This window comes from Cherax quadricarinatus, chromosome 86 (genome assembly GCF_038502225.1).
Source record: "Cherax quadricarinatus isolate ZL_2023a chromosome 86, ASM3850222v1, whole genome shotgun sequence".
In the NCBI taxonomy this organism is placed as follows: Eukaryota; Metazoa; Arthropoda; class Malacostraca; order Decapoda; family Parastacidae; genus Cherax; species Cherax quadricarinatus.
Genome location: NC_091377.1, coordinates 6,318,612 through 6,338,169, shown reverse-complemented (window position 1 = coordinate 6,338,169; position 19,558 = coordinate 6,318,612). Strand labels below are relative to the sequence as shown.

The 19,558-nt window shown below is 40.8% G+C and overlaps 2 protein-coding genes across 2 annotated transcripts in view; one reads left to right on the top strand and one right to left on the bottom strand.

Moving 5' to 3' along the window:
• The window catches only part of LOC128686912 (probable muscarinic acetylcholine receptor gar-1), a 58,719-nt gene extending 41,009 nt beyond the window's left edge, over positions 1–17,710 (bottom strand). Inside the window, exon 1 of the mRNA XM_053774186.2 lies at positions 17,268–17,710. Within this exon, the coding sequence (XP_053630161.2) occupies positions 17,268–17,337 (70 nt within the window). The 5' untranslated portion in view covers positions 17,338–17,710. The remainder of the gene's footprint in view (positions 1–17,267) is intronic.
• The window catches only part of LOC128686910 (metal cation symporter ZIP14), a 210,454-nt gene that overhangs the window by 49,828 nt on the left and 141,068 nt on the right, over positions 1–19,558 (top strand). The window lies entirely within an intron of this gene.

Below are 19,558 nucleotides of genomic sequence, written 5' to 3'. Positions count from 1 at the left end.
CAAACAAACGGGCTTCCACATGGATAAATTGTCATTTGTGTGGAAATTGGTGTCACGCCCCTTGTGCAGATATCCAAGAACTAGCTACAAGCAGTGTTAAAACAGGGAAATGTTTTTGGGTATGCCCAAATGAGATAAATCTGTGGACTAAAATCACAAGGGTATTAAAAGAGGACAACATCAAAGCTGCTTTCATAGACAACCTGGAAGCTTTCTACAACAGATGGGAACATAAAAAGTCTGTGCTGAATGGTACTGCCCTTGATACTGGCCATGTAGTCAGAAACTGTAAGGCTGGAGATGAAGTCCTGGTAGTCAGTAAATGTGGGGCTGATAGTGCTGTCCTGGGAGACAGTAATGGTGAAGCTGGAGGTGCTGTCCTGGGAGACAGTAATGGTGAAGCTGGAGGTGCTGTCCTGGGAGACAGTAATGGTGAAGCTGGAGGTGCTGTCCTGGGAGACAGTAATGGTGAAGCTGGAGATGCTGTCCTGGGAGACAGAAATGGTGAAGCTGGAGATTTTGTCCAGGTAGTCGGGAACTATACGCAGGAAGGAATACATATAAATGACCTCATAGGGGACAGGAGCCATAGTAGGGAAACAAGTGTAGTCAAAGATAAGATAAAACCAATATTGCAAACTAGAAATACCGCAGGAAATAGCAAACAAGAGGACTCCACTAGCAATAGTGAGGATATATTACCAAAAACAACTGGTGGGAGCTCCATTGTTGGTGCTAGGGAGGATAGAAGTAAGACAGGGAAACATGCACCAACAGGGAATACAGTCACAGAAACCCAAGGCAAACGGAAACCAAGCCTGTGCACATACTATGCACTTGGTATCTGCTGGCATGGGAAATCTGGAAAAACAGATGGGACGTGCAACTATGACCACCCTAGAAAATGCCATGCCCATATGACAACAGGAAAATGCAAACTCCCTTCCTGTAAGCTTTTTCACCCTGAACTGTGTACCTCTTCAGTACAGGAAAGACTGTGCTATAACTTAAATTGCCAGGCATACCATCTAAAGGGGACAAAAAGATACAAAACATCCAGGCCATGGGAAAACCTGGGTAGCCACAGCCACTCAAGAGGGAGAGGTTTTTTAGTGCCAGGAAGGAAAAAAAACTGGCAGGAAATGGCAGAAATCGTACACCAAATCCAGTCATTCCTGGAGTGGAACCACAGTCGATGGCCTCCACTCCAAACCAACAGATACAGATACTAATGCCGGAAAAAAAATCCCCCCCCCAGTACCAACAATACCACCAGTCCGATAACATTCTTCTTTGCAAATATACAGGGTCTAAAGCCAGCAACAAACAACAAAATACCTTTCATCCGTGGACTGCTTGCAGAGGCAAAGGCAATGTTCGCGGCTTTCACTGAGACCCACATAAAGGATCACTTGGACAACGAAATATGGATCCCAGGTTACAACCTATACAGATGTGACAGAGTGAACAGGCAAAGGGGGGGGGGGGGGGTTGGCCTGTACATTGCAGAGTCACTTGTTTGCACAGAACTGCTTAATGCCTCAAATGATGTAGTGGAAGTTTTAGCAGTAAAGGTCGAGAACCAAAACCTAGTCATTGTGGTAGTCTACAAGCCTCCGGATGCAACATCCCAGCAATTCCAGGAACAGCTGTTAAAAATTGACCACTGTCTGGAAAATCTTCCAGCTCCTGCACCCAACATCTTGCTCCTGGGGGATTTCAACTTAAGGCACCTAAAATGGAGGAATATAGCAAATAATATTGTTGCAGTAATAACACCAGGAGGCAGCTCTGATGAAAACTCACACTCACACGAGCTTTTAAATCTCTGCACAAAATTCAATTTAAACCAGCAAATAATAGAGCCTACTAGACTGGAGAATACACTAGACCTCATCTTCACTAACAATGATGATCTGATAAGAAATGTCACCATATCAAAAACAATATACTCAGATCACAACATAATTGAGGTTCAGACATGTATGCGTGGAGCCCCAGACCGACATAATGAGACTAGTCACGAGGGAGCATTCACCAAATTCAACTTCAATAACAAAAACATAAAGTGGGACCAAGTAAACCAATTCCTAACCGATATAAGCTGGGAAGATATACTAAGCAACACAGACCCCAACTTATGCCTAGAACAGATTAACTCGGTGGCACTCGATGTTTGCACAAGGCTTATTCCTCTAAGAAAAAGGAGGAGTAGATGTAAAATAGAAAGAGACAGGCGCTCCCTTTACAGGCGACGGAAAAGAATAACAGAGCGGCTAAAAGAGGTCAATATATCTGAAATGCGTAGGGAGACACTGGTCAGAGAAATAGCAAGCATCGAACTTAAGCTAAAAGAATCCTTTAGGAGTCAGGAATCGCGGGAAGAACTAAAAGCCATAAATGAAATCGAAAGAAACCCAAAGTATTTCTTCTCCTATGCCAAATCAAAATCGAGAACAACGTCCAGTATTGGGCCCCTACTTAAACAAGATGGGTCCTACACAGATGACAGCAAGGAAATGAGTGAGCTACTCAAGTCCCAGTATGACTCAGTTTTTAGCAAGCCGCTAACCAGACTGAGAGTCGAAGATCAAAATGAATTTTTTATGAGAGAGCCACAAAATTTGATTAACACAAGCCTATCCGATGTTATCCTGACGCCAAATGACTTCGAACAGGCGATAAATGACATGCCCATGCACTCTGCCCCAGGGCCAGACTCATGGAACTCTGTGTTCATCAAGAACTGCAAGAAGCCCCTATCACGAGCCTTTTCCATCCTATGGAGAGGGAGCATGGACACGGGGGTCGTCCCACAGTTACTAAAAACAACAGACATAGCCCCACTCCACAAAGGGGGCAGTAAAGCAACAGCAAAGAACTACAGACCAATAGCACTAACATCCCATATCATAAAAATCTTTGAAAGGGTCCTAAGAAGCAAGATCACCACCCATCTAGAAACCCATCAGTTACACAACCCAGGGCAACATGGGTTTAGAACAGGTCGCTCCTGTCTGTCTCAACTATTGGATCACTACGACAAGGTCCTAAATGCACTAGAAGACAAAAAGAATGCAGATGTAATATATACAGACTTTGCAAAAGCCTTCGACAAGTGTGACCATGGCGTAATAGCGCACAAAATGCGTGCTAAAGGAATAACAGGAAAAGTCGGTCGATGGATCTATAATTTCCTCACTAACAGAACACAGAGAGTAGTCGTCAACAGAGTAAAGTCCGAGGCAGCTACGGTGAAAAGCTCTGTTCCACAAGGCACAGTACTCGCTCCCATCTTGTTCCTCATCCTCATATCCGACATAGACAAGGATGTCAGCCACAGCACCGTGTCTTCCTTTGCAGATGACACCCGAATCTGCATGACAGTGTCTTCCATTGCAGACACTGCAAGGCTCCAGGCGGACATCAACCAAATCTTTCAGTGGGCTGCAGAAAACAATATGAAGTTCAACGATGAGAAATTTCAATTACTCAGATATGGTAAACATGAGGAAATTAAATCTTCATCAGAGTACAAAACAAATTCTGGCCACAAAATAGAGCGAAACACCAACGTCAAAGACCTGGGAGTGATCATGTCGGAGGATCTCACCTTCAAGGACCATAACATTGTATCAATCGCATCTGCTAGAAAAATGACAGGATGGATAATGAGAACCTTCAAAACTAGGGAGGCCAAGCCCATGATGACACTCTTCAGGTCACTTGTTCTATCTAGGCTGGAATATTGCTGCACACTAACAGCACCTTTCAAGGCAGGTGAAATTGCCGACCTAGAAAATGTACAGAGAACTTTCACGGCGCGCATAACGGAGATAAAACACCTCAATTACTGGGAGCGCTTGAGGTTCCTAAACCTGTATTCCCTGGAACGCAGGAGGGAGAGATACATGATTATATACACCTGGAAAATCCTAGAGGGACTAGTACCGAACTTGCACACGAAAATCACTCACTACGAAAGCAAAAGACTTGGCAGACGATGCACCATCCCCCCAATGAAAAGCAGGGGTGTCACTAGCACGTTAAGAGACCATACAATAAGTGTCAGGGGCCCGAGACTGTTCAACTGCCTCCCAGCACACATAAGGGGGATTACCAACAGACCCCTGGCAGTCTTCAAGCTGGCACTGGACAAGCACCTAAAGTCAGTTCCTGATCAGCCGGGCTGTGGCTCGTACGTTGGTTTGCGTGCAGCCAGCAGCAACAGCCTGGTTGATCAGGCTCTGATCCACCAGGAGGCCTGGTCACAGACCGGGCCGATACTATATTAATGTTGTATCATGTGAGAGGGGGTCCGTTGACTTCCCCCCTGAATGAGAAATTTCATTTTATTAAGTACGTATGTTTTTTTTTTCTTTGGCACGTACGCATGTACTGTTGAACTCTCTCCAGGTAAACGGTGTGAAATGAATAATATTTCTTGTTCAAACAAGGAACTGTAGTCAAATATAGAACGTATTATTAAAATTAAATTATATAGCGAGTAAAACAGTTTACTCATATGTGAGCAAATCTTGAATTCCTTCAGGGAAGGAGGACGGGTGTACTGTGATGCTGGTGAAGGGCTCTTGATCCAAGGAACTGGAGCTCTCATTCCCTTTGGATCGAACCTGATTAACTACCTTCCTTTCCTCTAGGGTTATGGCGGTACAAGTCTCTCACAGTATGTATTTTGTATAGTGGCTATTTAAGTGTATTTTGTATAGTGGCTATTTAAGTGTATTTTGTATAGTGGATATTTAAGTGTATTTTGTATAGTGGATATTTAAGTGTATTTTGTATAGTGGCTATTTAAGTGTATTTTGTATAGTGGCTATTTAAGTGTATTTTGTATAGTGGATATTTAAGTGTATTTTGTATAGTGGATATTTAAGTGTATTTTGTATAGTGGATATTTAAGTGTATTTTGTATAGTGGATATTTTAGTGTATTTTGTATAGTGGATATTTAAGTGTATTTTGTATAGTGGATATTTTAGTGTATTTTGTATAGTCTATATTTAAGTGTATTTTGTATAGTGGATATTTAAGTGTATTTTGTATAGTGGATATTTAAGTGTATTTTGTATAGTGGATATTTTAGTGTATTTTGTATAGTGGATATTTAAGTGTATTTTGTATAGTGGATATTTTAGTGTATTTTGTATAGTCTATATTTAAGTGTATTTTGTATAGTGGATATTTAAGTGTATTTTGTATAGTGGATATTTAAGTGTATTTTGTATAGTGGATATTTAAGTGTATTTTGTATAGTCTATATTTAAGTGTATTTTGTATAGTGGATATTTAAGTGTATTTTGTATAGTGGATATTTTATTGTATTTTCTATAGTGGATAATTTATTGTATTTTCTATAGTGGATAATTTATTGTATTTTCTATAGTGGATAATTTATTGTATTTTCTATAGTGGATAATTTATTGTATTTTCTATAGTGGCTGCTTTAATGTATTTTATATATTGGTTATTTTAGTATATTTTGTTTAGTGGGAATTTCGGTGTATTTAGTGTATAGTGGTTAATTTAGTGTATTCATTGTATTAGTATTTTTTGATCTCATGTCAGTTGTGGTCACTAGCCGGATCCAGAAGAGTTTTTCCTCTGGTTGGCCTTTCCACCACCAAGCTATGCTTCCTACATGTTAGGTTAGGTTAGTTACCTACATAACACTACCTGTGTACTCTTGTGCATGTAGAGTTGATTCTCAGTATGTCAGTATTTCTACAGAGAGCAACCAAGATCACAAGAATCTGTGAATATGCCCTTTCAATGGTATAATGTTAATATAACGGAAAAGTAATAACATACGAATAGAAATTTGTTAAATGATTAGTTTTCTGGCGTCAAATTAAGAATTTGACGCTACGCTTGAATTTTAACTTGCTGAGGTGTGTAGAGTGCTCACAGCTGAAGACACACGGGTTTGATTTCAGAGCAGAACAGTGAATAGGCACCTGGGTGCTAGACGACTGTTGTGGATCGTACAATTGGGAATGGTATTATACCAGAGATAGATCTAGTCTCTGAAATGAGCCAAGGTAGGATAAGAGGTCTTAGAGAGCGCAGTTCTCCGCTCTTCTATGACACTATGAGTTCGTCTTGGCCTCAGCAAGTGTCATTCCTAAGTATCAGGGTCGCACTTTTACAAAAGAAACTCTCCTTCTCTTTCATTCTTTTTTAAGCTTTCAGTACTAGTCTCAGATATTAATCTTAGCATAAGCCCTCTTTCCGCAGACGTTTACCTCTCCCGGTACAAGGTGAAATTCTAACTGTAACAGTAACTTCAGCCCAGCTAAAAGGAAAACGTTAAAGCTTTCGTAGCAGTTGAACCCATAGTGGAATGATTGACAATATCATCATTGCTTTACTGAGATCTTCCGCGGTGTAATAATAATTAACAATAGTGTAGTGTAGCCACACATAATACTCTATAAAATAGGAAAGCAACGCACTGCCAGTGTACCCAGTTTCATTCAGTTAAGAAATCCCCTGATTCTTTCCAAATTATATTACATTCTTGGACGGAGCGCCAAACTCTTAGAGGTCATACATCGGCTGAGGGAAAGGGAGGCATTCAGATTCAATCCAAGGAAGGGGAGGTCGGGTCCAATTCTTTGGACTAAAAGCCCTTGATCGGTGTCTAGAAACCTTGCTAAAGAAGGGTGGCTGTTTCCTAAGCCAACCCGGCGGGACCTGAGTAGTGTGCCCAAGAAGAGGTAAGCACCATACTGAGACTGTTTGTATAGTGTGGGCCAGGTTTACTGGAGGCTGGGTCAACATTAACTTAGGGTGGCGTGTTGTGTGGTCACATAATCCCCCCACCCACATCCCCTTCTCTCTCACTGGAGAGGAGGGGGCAGGGAGGGGAACATGCAGGCAGGCAGTAGTGTGTTCTTTCACTAGTGACTTGTAATAACATTTCCACACGGTTTCCCCAGGAATGATATACGCTTGTTATCGCTCATGCTTAACGATGGTGATGATGATAGTGAATGTGGTAATGACTGTGATATTGATGGTGATGGTAGTGCTGGCGGCAGTGGCAGTGACAGTAATATGACAGTGGTAGTGAAGGTAATAGTGACATTGGTGGTGGTGACGGTAATAGTGACAGTGGTGGTGGTGACTGTAATAGTGACAGTGGTGATGGTAACAGTGGCGGTAACGGTAACAGTGAAAGTGGTGGTGACGGTAATAGTGACAGTGGTGGTGGTGACGGTAACAATGACAGTGGTGGTAACAGTAATAGTGACAGTGGTGGTGACGGTAATAGTGACAGTGGTTGTGGTGACGGTAACACAGTGGTGGTAACGGTAATAGTGACAGTGGTGGTGACGGTAATAGCGACAGTGGTGGTGATGATGGTAACAGTGGTGGTAACGGTAATAGTGACAGTGGTGGTGGTGATGGTAACATTGACAGTGGTGGTAATAGTGGTGGTGGTGGTGGTACGGTAATAGTGACAGTGGTGGTGGGTGGTAACATTGACAGTGGTGGTAACAGTAATAGTGACAGTGGTGGTGACGGTAATAGTGACAGTGGTGGTGGTGACGGTAACAATGACAGTGGTGGTAACAGTAATAGTGACAGTAGTGGTGACAGCAATAGTGACAGTGGTGGTGGTGACGGTAACAGACAGTGGTGGTAACGGTAATAGTGACAGTGGTGGTGTGATGGTAACATTGACAGTGGTGGTAACAGTAATAGTGACAGTGGTGGTGACGGTAATAGTGACAGTGGTGGTGGTGACGGTAATAGTGACAGTGGTGATGGTAACATTGACAGTGGGGGTAACGGTAACAGTGACAGTGGTGGTGACGGTAATAGTGACAGTGGTGGTGGTGACGGTAACAATGACAGTGGTGGTAACAGTAATAGTGACAGTAGTGGTGACGGTAATAGTGACAGTGGTGGTGGTGACGGTAACGGACAGTGGTGGTAACGGTAATAGTGACAGTGGTGGTGGTGACGGTAACAGACAGTGGTGGTAACGATAATAGTGACAGTGGTGGTGGTGACGGTAACAGACAGTGGTGGTGACGGTAATAGTGACAGTGGTGGTGGTGACGGTAACAGACAGTGGTGGTAACGGTAATAGTGACAGTGGTGGTGACGGTAATAGTGACAGTGGTGGTGGTGACGGTAACAGACAGTGGTGGTAACGGCAATAGTGACAGTGGTGGTGACGGTAATAGTGACAGTGGTGTTGGTGACGGTAACAGACAGTGGTGGTAACGGTAATAGTGACAGTGGTGGTGACGGTAATAGTGACAGTGGTGGTGGTGACGGTAACAGACGGTGGTAACGGTAATAGTGACAGTGGTGGTGATGGTAATAGTGACAATGGTGGTGGTGACGGTAACAGACAGTGGTGGTATCGGTAATAGTGACAGTGGTGGTGACGATAATAGCGACAGTGGTGGTGATGATGGTAACAGTTGTGGTAACGGTAATAGTGACAGTGGTGGTGGTGATGGTAACATTGACAGTGGTGGTAACAGTAATAGTGACAGTGGTGGTGACGGTAATAGTGACAGTGGTGGTGGTGACGGTAACAGACAGTGGTGGTAACGGTAATAGTGACAGTGGTGGTGGTGATGGTAACATTGACAGTGGTGGTAACAGTAATAGTGACAGTGGTGGTGACGGTAATAGTGACAGTGGTGGTGGTGACGGTAACAATGACAGTGGTGGTAACAGTAATAGTGACAGTGGTGGTGACGGTAATAGTGACAGTGGTGATGGTAACATTGACAGTGGCGGTAACGGTAACAGTGACAGTGGTGGTGACGGTAATAGTGACAGTGGTGGTGGTGACGGTAACAATGACAGTGGTGGTAACAGTAATAGTGACAGTAGTGGTGACGGTAATAGTGACAGTGGTGGTGGTGACGGTAACGGACAGTGGTGGTAACGGTAATAGTGACAGTGGTGGTGGTGACGGTAACAGACAGTGGTGGTAACGGTAATAGTGACAGTGGTGGTGGTGACGGTAACAGACAGTGGTGGTAACGGTAATAGTGACAGTGGTGGTGGTGACGGTAACAGACAGTGGTGGTAACGGTAATAGTGACAGTGGTGGTGGTGACGGTAACAGTGGTGGTAACGGTAATAGTGACAGTGGTGGTGGTGACGGTAACAGACAGTGGTGGTGACGGTAATAGTGACAGTGGTGGTGGTGACGGTAACAGACAGTGGTGGTGACGGTAACAGACAGTGGTGGTGACGGTAATAGTGAGTGGTGGTGGTGACGGTAACAGACAGTGGTGGTAACGGTAATAGTGACAGTCGTGGTGACGGTAATAGTGACAGTGGTGGTGGTGACGGTAACAGACAGTGGTGGTAACGGTAATAGTGGCAGTGGTGGTGACGTTAATAGTGACAGTGGTGGTGGTGACGGTAACAGTGGTGGTAACGGTAATAGTGACAGTGGTGGTGACGGTAATAGTGACAGTGGTGGTGGTGACGGTAACAGTGGTGGTAACGGTAATAGTGACAGTGGTGGTGACGGTAACAGACAGTGGTGGTAACGGTAATAGTGACAGTGGTGGTGACGGTAATAGTGACAGTGGTGGTGATGGTAACAGACAGTGGTGGTAACGGTAATAGTGACAGTGATGATGGTAACAGTGGTGGTAACGGTAATAGTGACAGTGGTGGTGATGATGGTAACAGACAGTGGTGGTGACGATAATAGTGACAGTGGTGGTGATGATGGTAACAGACAGTGGTGGTGATGGTAACAGACAGTGGTGGTAACGGTAATATTGACAGTGGTGGTGATGATGGTAACAGTGGTGGTAACGGTAATAGTGACAGTGGTGGTGATGATGGTAACAGACAGTGGTGGTAACGGTAATAGTGACAGTGGTGGTGATGATGGTGGCAATATTCCAGAGTCATGCTCCGGTTTTCTTCACATTTTACTTTCCTATTATTCAGGATGTTGCCAGTTTAATGTGTGTGTCAACCTGTCCTTATTTTAATATACTAATTCTCTCGCCAGATTTCCAAGCGTTACTTTTTAAATGTTTCCAGTAACTCTTCTTTATTTTAAATTAGGTTCGAGAACACAAGAAGTGCAGTTTGCATACAGGAGACAAGTACATGAATGTAATGTTGTAGTTCACGAAATCGTAATAACACAAATGCAAACCAACCACGGTACAGGTGGAGTTTGAACCTGAGGTTTTACGACTCATGCACCATGGGTTCAAACGCCACCCGTACCGTGGTTTGTCTATGTAATGTTGTAGCGGCAAGTGACTGGTCCATTATGCAGTGTTCCGTCTAGCCTGGTGTTTTTAACGTGAGAGGTGTGACAACCGTTTTGCGATTTGGAAACTACTTTGATTTTGGTCAGTGGCCTTTAAGGTGCCAATTAATGCAGATTTAAAACAAAATATTCTTCAATGTTTATTACATTCTGTGATGATCAGCCTTCCCTTTGTCCATTTCAGAAGAATGACAATGGTTGTTCTTGTAAATAACACTTGCATGATGAGTGATATATATATGACACACATTTATATTCTTTTACAGTACCAGAGGTAGAGTAATCTAACTGTCGATAATTTTAGTAAACACGCGTTGCAGGGCAGCCTTTCAATGACACATTTCTCATTCTTTAGATATAATCGTAGTAACGGATATTATGGGATCAATTAGATCACAGAGTCCAGTAGGTAAACCAGTGGTCACTGCTGCTATGGCTGGCTATTGGAGCGTCTGCTAGCCCTGCTATGGCTGGCTATTGGAGCGTCTGCTAGCCCACCTCCACATGTTCTTACACACACACTGTTATTGTAACAACAAACATTCAGTGTGCCGAGGTGCAGGTAAAACAAGCAATACTTATTACACAGCAGATAGCAGTGCTGCGATGAAGATATTTTCAGAAATTTCGTTTCTCCTGTGTTCAGGATAGGCCATCTTAAGAGATGGTAATTCTCAAGTAACAGAAACTCCAGCACTGCTGGAACCGCATGCTTGGAAGCTACTGTAGCTTCTAACCCCTTAGATGGAATGCTCGACGATATCCTCATTGCCATACTGAAGTCTTTCAACGCAAGGTGACAAGATTTCATTGCGATGATAAAAAAAAAATACATGACAAGCCCAGCGTGGCAGATGATTACCCCTGATGAATAGAACATGTATGGACTGGTGGCTGTAGCAAGTTGTTCCTGGGGAGAATCCTCACTGCACGAAGAGTATTATTTATGGAGAAGAGCTAAACCCGTAACAGTCATGCAGTACCTGGGGAATGGGATTGGTGGGTAATTAGGCTTTAAAGGGGGAAAAGGGAGGGTACATCTCAATTCCTTGAAACAAGAGCCCTTCAGCATCAAAGCACCCAAGAGGGATGGCAGAAGTCTCCGGCAAGTGATGGATGACCGGGGGGGGGGGCCACGTCGGTAAGTATTAGCTGGATAGAAGACCCCTTCCCCCATCACTATTCCACCCAACCTTGCCTCTTTCTCCCCAACCATCCTCTCCCTCACCGTCCCACCAGTTCACTCCAATCCAGCTGCGTCACCATCAAACATTAACTCAAACTCTTCTTAACCCCTACCTCCTGTTTTCTGTTCATTATCTGTATGTTCATAGTTCACCTTTTCTAATATGTATGAACAGTTCAGTCACGTAGTACCATGGCCTAGTAACTAAGGTTGACAACATTTTTTAATAATTGTACACAATTTTCTGTAATTACAACACCGTAATTTGTAAAGGTAGTGATATCTGAATGTTTCAACAACCAAGGTTGGAGCTGATATCACTAATGGCGTATCAACTATTTAGGCTAAAATATAGTGTCTATAAAGCGGTATGTTTACTTATGAGTGCCGCTTGCCCAGTAAACTGGCAACTTAGGGCATAATCTAAGAATCCGTCTCGCGGATGGCTCAGGTATGGAAATATATGGTAAAAAAAAAAAGTGCTCTAATGTGTGCTTGGTAGTGTTCTTCAAGGTCCTGGTGTGGGTCTAGCACTGTATAAGTGTTGCCCGTGATGAAGCATTATTGAAGGAAAGTTTGTATTGTACTGCTTTTTTTTTTTGGGTATTCCTGAAGGGGTACCTTTAAGTGGTTGTTTGAGTTTTTTTTTATTCTATTTCCTCTTCTCTTTCTCCAAGCTTTTGTTTATAACTTGAGAACGCCTTGTCCAATAGGCTTCAAAATTTCAATGTTGGTTTACTCTATCCAGGGAAGCGTTCATGCAACTATTGGGGCGTGCAGGTGCCCTATAATCAAAGTTACATAGTTCATTCACGACATTCCGTTTACATGTGATAACTTAAGAAAGCCTCATCTGAATAGCTTTAAGCATCCAAAAAAGGTGTATCCTAATTAGAGGTGAGTTGTGATACTTATTGTTGTGTGTAGGTATCATTTTACAAATTTTATATGGAAAATATGTAAAAAAAAAATCCCATTAAATCACGTTAAATGTAATTCTGTATAACATTCCGAAACGGCTCAGTATTTCATGGTTGATGCAGCTTACTGGCAGTATAGTAGCCATTAAATTTAGTTTGGGTGTGGCCAAATTAAACTAGTTAAAAATAAACTTGGAATTGCTATCCATGAGATAACAGAAGAATGCCTCTCCTGATCGGCTTAAAATTTTCAGCTCTGGTGTTTTCCGGGAAGCAATGTTCGCATTGTTATTGGGCTGCATAAGTCCCAATTTGCTAATTTTGTTAAGTAATTAGTCATAATGATTTCCATTCACTAACAAAGGAATGCCTCGTTTTATCACCTTCAAAATATTACCAGTAATTCATTCCATAAGAATGTCGCCCAATAGGTGCAAAATTGAAATTTTACTTAAATTTAAAAAGAGAACTTGTAATTGTTGGATCAGGTCAATTACTTAATAATTTTCGGATAGCTTCAAACTTTTAGTGTTGCTGAGCTTTCATTAAAATAAAGTTTGGCTATCACTTAGAGCTGTGTAAGTTTTAATTTGCCAGTTTTATTAAATAACTGGTTTCCCTGTAATCGACTCCAGACACTAAACGCTGGTGTATCTCAGTAGGAAGTATTTTTGTATTGATTGGTTTGTCGGCGCCAATTTGTCGGTTTTATAGAAAAAATTACGTATATAAAATTTGTCTTAAAAACAAAAACTCACATTTAGCTTATAACATTGATGACAATTTTAAATAGAATAAATATTTTTGTCTTAGAAAATTTATGGGAATTTTAAATATTTTTGTCATACAAATTGATGGGGATTTTAAATAGAATAAATAAGAGGCTTTAATGGTTATAAACATAACCATGACTTTTAAAGAGGTGGAGGGATAAGCCAGCGGAAGGCCTCGGTTAGATGACCAAAAGTTCCAGCTGTGGGTCATCATATAGCCAAGACCCGCGTCAGGAAACATTTGTCCTGTTTCCTGGCAAATATTTTTCCCATAAATAGAATAAATATTTTTGTTTTATAAAACTGATGGGAATTATAAATATAAATATTTTTGTCATACAAAACTTATGGGAATTTTAAATAGAATAAATATTTTTGTCTTACAGAACTGATAAGAATTTTAAACTGAATAGAACTGCAAAAACTGAGAAATATTGAAAACTCTAATTTTATGGTGTTTTTAATTTTCATGGTTTAATAAATCTTTGTGGCAGAGCTGGCACATCGTAAGTTACAATGTTCTTGTCCTCCAGTAACTTCCTTCAAGAGTTTTGTTTATAACTTCAGATTTTCAGCCCAACTGAATTAAAACTAGGGGAAGGTTCAAGGAAAAATTTGGTTTACATGTAGTAACTTTAGAAAGCCTCTTCTGATTGGCTTAACAAATTCAGTACCCTTATATCCTACTTAGAAGGAAGTAGTATTATTATGGAATGTTTATAGCAATTTTGCCACTTTTAATCTCGAAATGATAGTTATAATTGGCATTTAATAACCGGATTATCATTCTTCAAAAAAAGAGGAAGGCGCTTTGCTCCTGGTGAGGGGGTTCTAAATAAAAGGAACTGAACCTATTCTCCTCTACCTTGAATTAATCTGAATCTCCAGTTCCACGAGTTCTATATGACCTCTACGGGTTTAGTGCTTTCCCCTGATTCAGAGAAAACAATTTTGACTGGCATCAGTCTTTTAAGATATGCATCTCTTGATATGGATGATTTTTTTTTAATATGCAAGAGACTGTTTAGGTACAAATTTTGTTGGATTATGTACAATACCTGGAGACTGCATCTCCTGATCACCTTCAAACATTTAGCACCGATGTGTTCCACTCAGAGGAAGCTTCGTCTGATTTTTAGGTGGTGTAAGTATTAAGGTGCCAGTTTTATAAATGAAACTGGTTTTGGTGAAATAACTGGAGAATGCCTCTTCTGGTCAGAAACAAGTCAGTGTTAGACTTTACTGGGTTATACTAGATTAAATTGACATAATGTACTTTTATGTGCCCATAACACCTGCGTTTCCACAGGACCTTTGTAAAAAAACTTGAACACGTAGCCAAAATTGAAATAAAACGCTGGTGAGTGTTACTTAGAGGAAAGTTTCTATTGATTTTGCCCTGTGTAGATAATTTATAATTTTTATGAGAGAGGGAAAATTTAAATAATGTTTTCCATACGATAATTTGAGTGTCTCATTCGATTGGCTTTAACTTTTTAACACTGTTAACCAGATAAGGCAACTTCTGAGCGGCTTCAAACTTAATATTCTGGTGTATTTTAGGATATTAATCTCTAAGATAACAAGTTTAGCTTCAAAGCTGGTATTTCTTAATGGAAGGTTTGAATGAAATTCGGGCTGCGTATGTCTTAATTTGCTATTTTTAATGAAGACATTGGGATATTAGTTTCCATCTGAAGACTAGTGAATGTATACCCTGATTTACTTTATATCTTCAACACTAATATTTAGCCGCCGGACAGCACTATTCTTATCGCGTGCATTTAAGCACGGGCTGGGATGATACAATACGAGGATACCTTTCTCGGGTCACGCAGCGCCCGAAATGTATCTAGTTCTTACCACATCGGCCATTTATCACCAAACTAAGGTGACCCAAAAATTGGAAACACATTCACCATTCTTCACTAAATATTTATCTTGCCAAAAGTGCGAAGACATCATATCTCAAACCTCACCCTTCAGAGTACAGGCACTGTACTTTGCCCCTCTAGAACTCAAATTTCAGTAGGTACTGTGTCTTTTCACTGCACACTAGATTATAATCTGATAAAAGGCTGGAGGAAGTTAGAAATTTGTATTACAAAAATTATCAGTTGTAGCTATTTTTTTTTTTTTTGCTGACGGTAAAATATGTATTAGTGGCAATATTTTCGGAATAAAACAGAGATGACATCCAGTTCTGAAGTTGGAAACACCAATTTGCCTGAGGAGAGGCGGGATTTACCAGCAGGAGGGACAGTCTTCTCTGGTACTAGTTCTTGCAAGTCACCCGACTTATAAAAAAAAAAAAAATAAGACAAGAGAAAGCGGATGGAGAGATGGGAAAAGCTCTGAGCTATTGAAGAATACAATCCTAACTATGATGCAAGTGTTAGAATTTGGCAAGATGATGTCTCTAACTTTCATAGGATCAGTGATAGATTATCATGCACTGGTAAACCCGGCTAAACAGTAAAACTATTGAACGATTTAAAAGAAAAAATACTAAATGAAGCCTTATTTAAGATTTAATTATTCTGGACAGTCCTATAGCCACAAAAATATTGAGGAAAGAATTACGTATACCTAGTTTTGCTGACAGAATACGCGACATTAGTATAAAGTTGGTAAAATTACCGACAATATGTAATGTAAAAGGACACAAGTGCAACTAAAGCTCCTGGAGAGCGAAACGTTGCCACAATAAAATGTCACATTAGTTGCACTTGTGTCCTTTTACATTAGACATTATTATAATAAGACTGACGTTTCTGCGTGATCAAAATAATGTAGTCTTTAAGAGAATTGCTAGAATATATGTATGTCATAGGAAAAGTGAATCAAAATGGGTTCACATATCAGCCACATACATAAAAAAGTGTTTGGATTAAATGAGCTTTATTATACTTAAGAAACAACAGCATTTACCACCACTGTGGCAGAGAACAGCTTCTGAGAACAAGCCCAACTACCATCCTAAGAAATTATTCATGCAGAATCCTCATCGACAAATTTCAATGGACATTCAGGTGGCAAAAAAGATGGCAGGGGTGGACAGACGACCAACTGGTTATTGTGAGTAGGAAAGATTATTATTATAATCAAAAAGAAGCGCTAAGCCACAAGGGCTATACAGCGAAGTGAGTAGGAAAGAGCTTTATCGAAGTACCTGCCTTTTTTTAACACAATTGGACACGCCCACAGCGTACGGCTACTCAGTTATTTGAGTTACATTCTGTCACACTTCATTACACAGGATGGGGTACTTAATACATTATTATTATAATCAAGGGGGAAGCGCTAAACCCGGAGGATTATACAGCGCCTGGGGGTTGTGCTGTGGAAGGCATTCAGGCTTAAAATTCGGGGTACTGGAGTGCAGACCCAATTCCCTAAATCAAGAGCCTCTCACCAACATCAAGGAACCTTCCTTGAGGGGAGGTATCTAATACAGGTATTTAACAGAGCTAGAGTTATTATTACGAAGGAATTGCCATCTCTCAGTGGCTTATTCCATATTCTGGAGCAATCGAATGTTTTTATATACATCACCATCATGTATATCAGTGGTAGAATAACCAACAACGATGCTGATAAAATAATATGAGGTTTAAGTCACTTAACTGAAAAGATGTTACGTCCAACAGGATCGAAACGTTTTCTCGATAAAATTCCAAAAATCGCATGTTGTCTTTTTTGAGGTCTACATCATCACAGTGGGGCAACAAAAATTATATATAAGAAAGGAAAATGAAGAGGAAGGTCTGAGAAATATGGACTATATAACAAGGATCATTTTTGCCGAATAAGCAAAAAAAAATTTTATGCAATAAATCTGATAAAATCAGTCTGAACATAATGAAAAAATATAGAAAAATATCAAATAAATTTAAAATGATCATTTAGTAGAATTAGGCTAAAATAAATTAGTTATGGCGAGATCTGTTAAGTTAGGTTTCGCGCAAATATAAATTTTTGCACCATTTTCAATGAAAAATTAATGTTAATCCATAAAAGAACATTTGCTATATAAGTATATAAATATAATTTATAGTGTTTAATAAATAATTATGAAGTATAACTCACTGTTTTCATGGGAAGTATTTGTACACACTGTCAGGCTGACAGTGGGAGCTTCAGTGTTTGACCACAGCATCTCCAAGGGTCACCCAAAGGCAGGATTACCCACACCCAGGGTCACCCACACCCAGGGTCACCCACACCCAGGGTCACCCACACCCAGGGTCACCCACACTCAGGGTCACCCACACTCAGGGTCACCCACACTCAGGGTCACCCACACTCAGGGTCACCCACACAGGGTCACCCACATCCAGGGTCACACACACCCAAGGTTGCACTGCTCAACCAATTATACTCCTTAAGATTATTAAATACAAGTTCGTAATTGTGAATTGAATTCCAGCGTCATATCGTGTAGAACTCATTGTCTTTAATTGATATAAATGCCAACTGCTGCATTCGCTTTTGTTCCGAGACAAAAACTTGAGCTACAATAAGACGAGTCCCTCACGTCCTGCCTTCACGGTGTCCAGGGCGCGACTGAATCGGTCTGATCCTTTGGCATTATAATACCTATTATCACACCATTTTCTATTTTATTTATTGACTAGGGTTTGCATGGGTGTTATATGTTGTTTGGGTTAGTGGATTTGAAGCCTATCGGCTACGCGAAGGTTATTAAGACTGCCTGTAACCTGTTCACCGGTTCCAGATACATAATTCTTTATAAACATGGATCAAGGTAAACCTCACAGTATACTGAGTGACTTGCACCTCACAGTGTATATACCCTTATCTTCCCCATGTAGATTTTTTCAATATTAATTTTCTCTTTATTTGCCACACAAAATATATTTTCATATTAACGTGAACATCTCACTGCACTTTTAACAGTAACAAAACGCATGTGTTATGGAAAGTCAGTTTAACATCTTCATTATGTACCTCATACCCATGGTGTGGGCGGTAGTCACAAGATTACAGAGGTACATAATGGCTCCAGGGACTGGGCCACAGTTTTGATAGCTGAACAAGTTACGGTGGTAATGAACTATTTACATGTTTATATCTGATTACAATCGTATGAGTTATTTATGTAGACAATTAGATCACACACACACACACACACACACACATACACACACCAAATGGTAACTAACACACACACACACACACACACACACATACACACACACACACACATACACACACATGCATGCACATAGACCAGGCCAAGTGTCTAATCGACATGTGCCTAGGACCAAATGGTAACTAACACACACACACACACACACACACACACACACACACACACACACACACACACACACACACAGGATCTATTCATAGCTTAAATTAAGCAGAGGTATGATAAAGCTCATGGTTCAGGAAGTGACCCAGTAGCGACCAGTGAAGAGGCGGGACCAGGAGCTATGAATCGACCCCTGCAACCACAACTAGGTGAGTACAGCTAGATGAGAACACACACACCAGGGGCCAGAAGCTGAGTCTCGACCCCTGCAACCACAATTATAATGGTGAGTACGCGCACACACAAGTGGTAATGCTTTATTTACAGTCGGAAGTCAGGGTTTGTAATGTATCACTGTCGATAAAATACTTTGACATTTCTTGAATATTTCTTAGTGAGTAGTCTCAGAATTCATTAATTTCGCGTTTCAGTACATAATGACGTAAGGCGTGACAGTTGTCCATCTGGCAGTTTACATTTCGTTTGGTCTACATCTGGTGGTGGTGATTTAACCTCCCAAGGAGGTAAGCCGGGAAGCAAAATGAAATTTAAATGCACTGTAAAAACTTACCTAAAAAAATTATTTTGCATCGTCACACCCTCTATAGAATTATTTTCTGAATCCAATGCTAGTTTATATATTATTACTTTTATGGCGGATATTATTATTATTATTATTATTATTATTATTTGTTCATATCACCCTCATTCAGGTAGATCGTAGTTTATTGTCTCCGACATTCTGTTAAATTATTATAACATCCATGGGGATCGTCAAACCCACAGGGGTCATACAGCACCTGGGGGAATGGAAGACATCAGACTCGATCTAGGGAATTGGAGCACAGGTCCGGATCCTTAGAATAGATCAAGAGCCTCTCACTAATATCCAGGATCCTACCATTATATTGTTCTTCCATCTATTGAAACCGATGAAAGGCTCTCGATCCACTTCCTTGGATCAAGCCTGAATGACTCCCACTCTCCAGGTATTGAATGTGATAATGGTATTATAATACCGACAAGTTGATAAGTAAGACATATTGTGCAACAGCTAGGTATCTCTCTTACGAAACATTTCGCCTACACTGTAGGCTTCTTC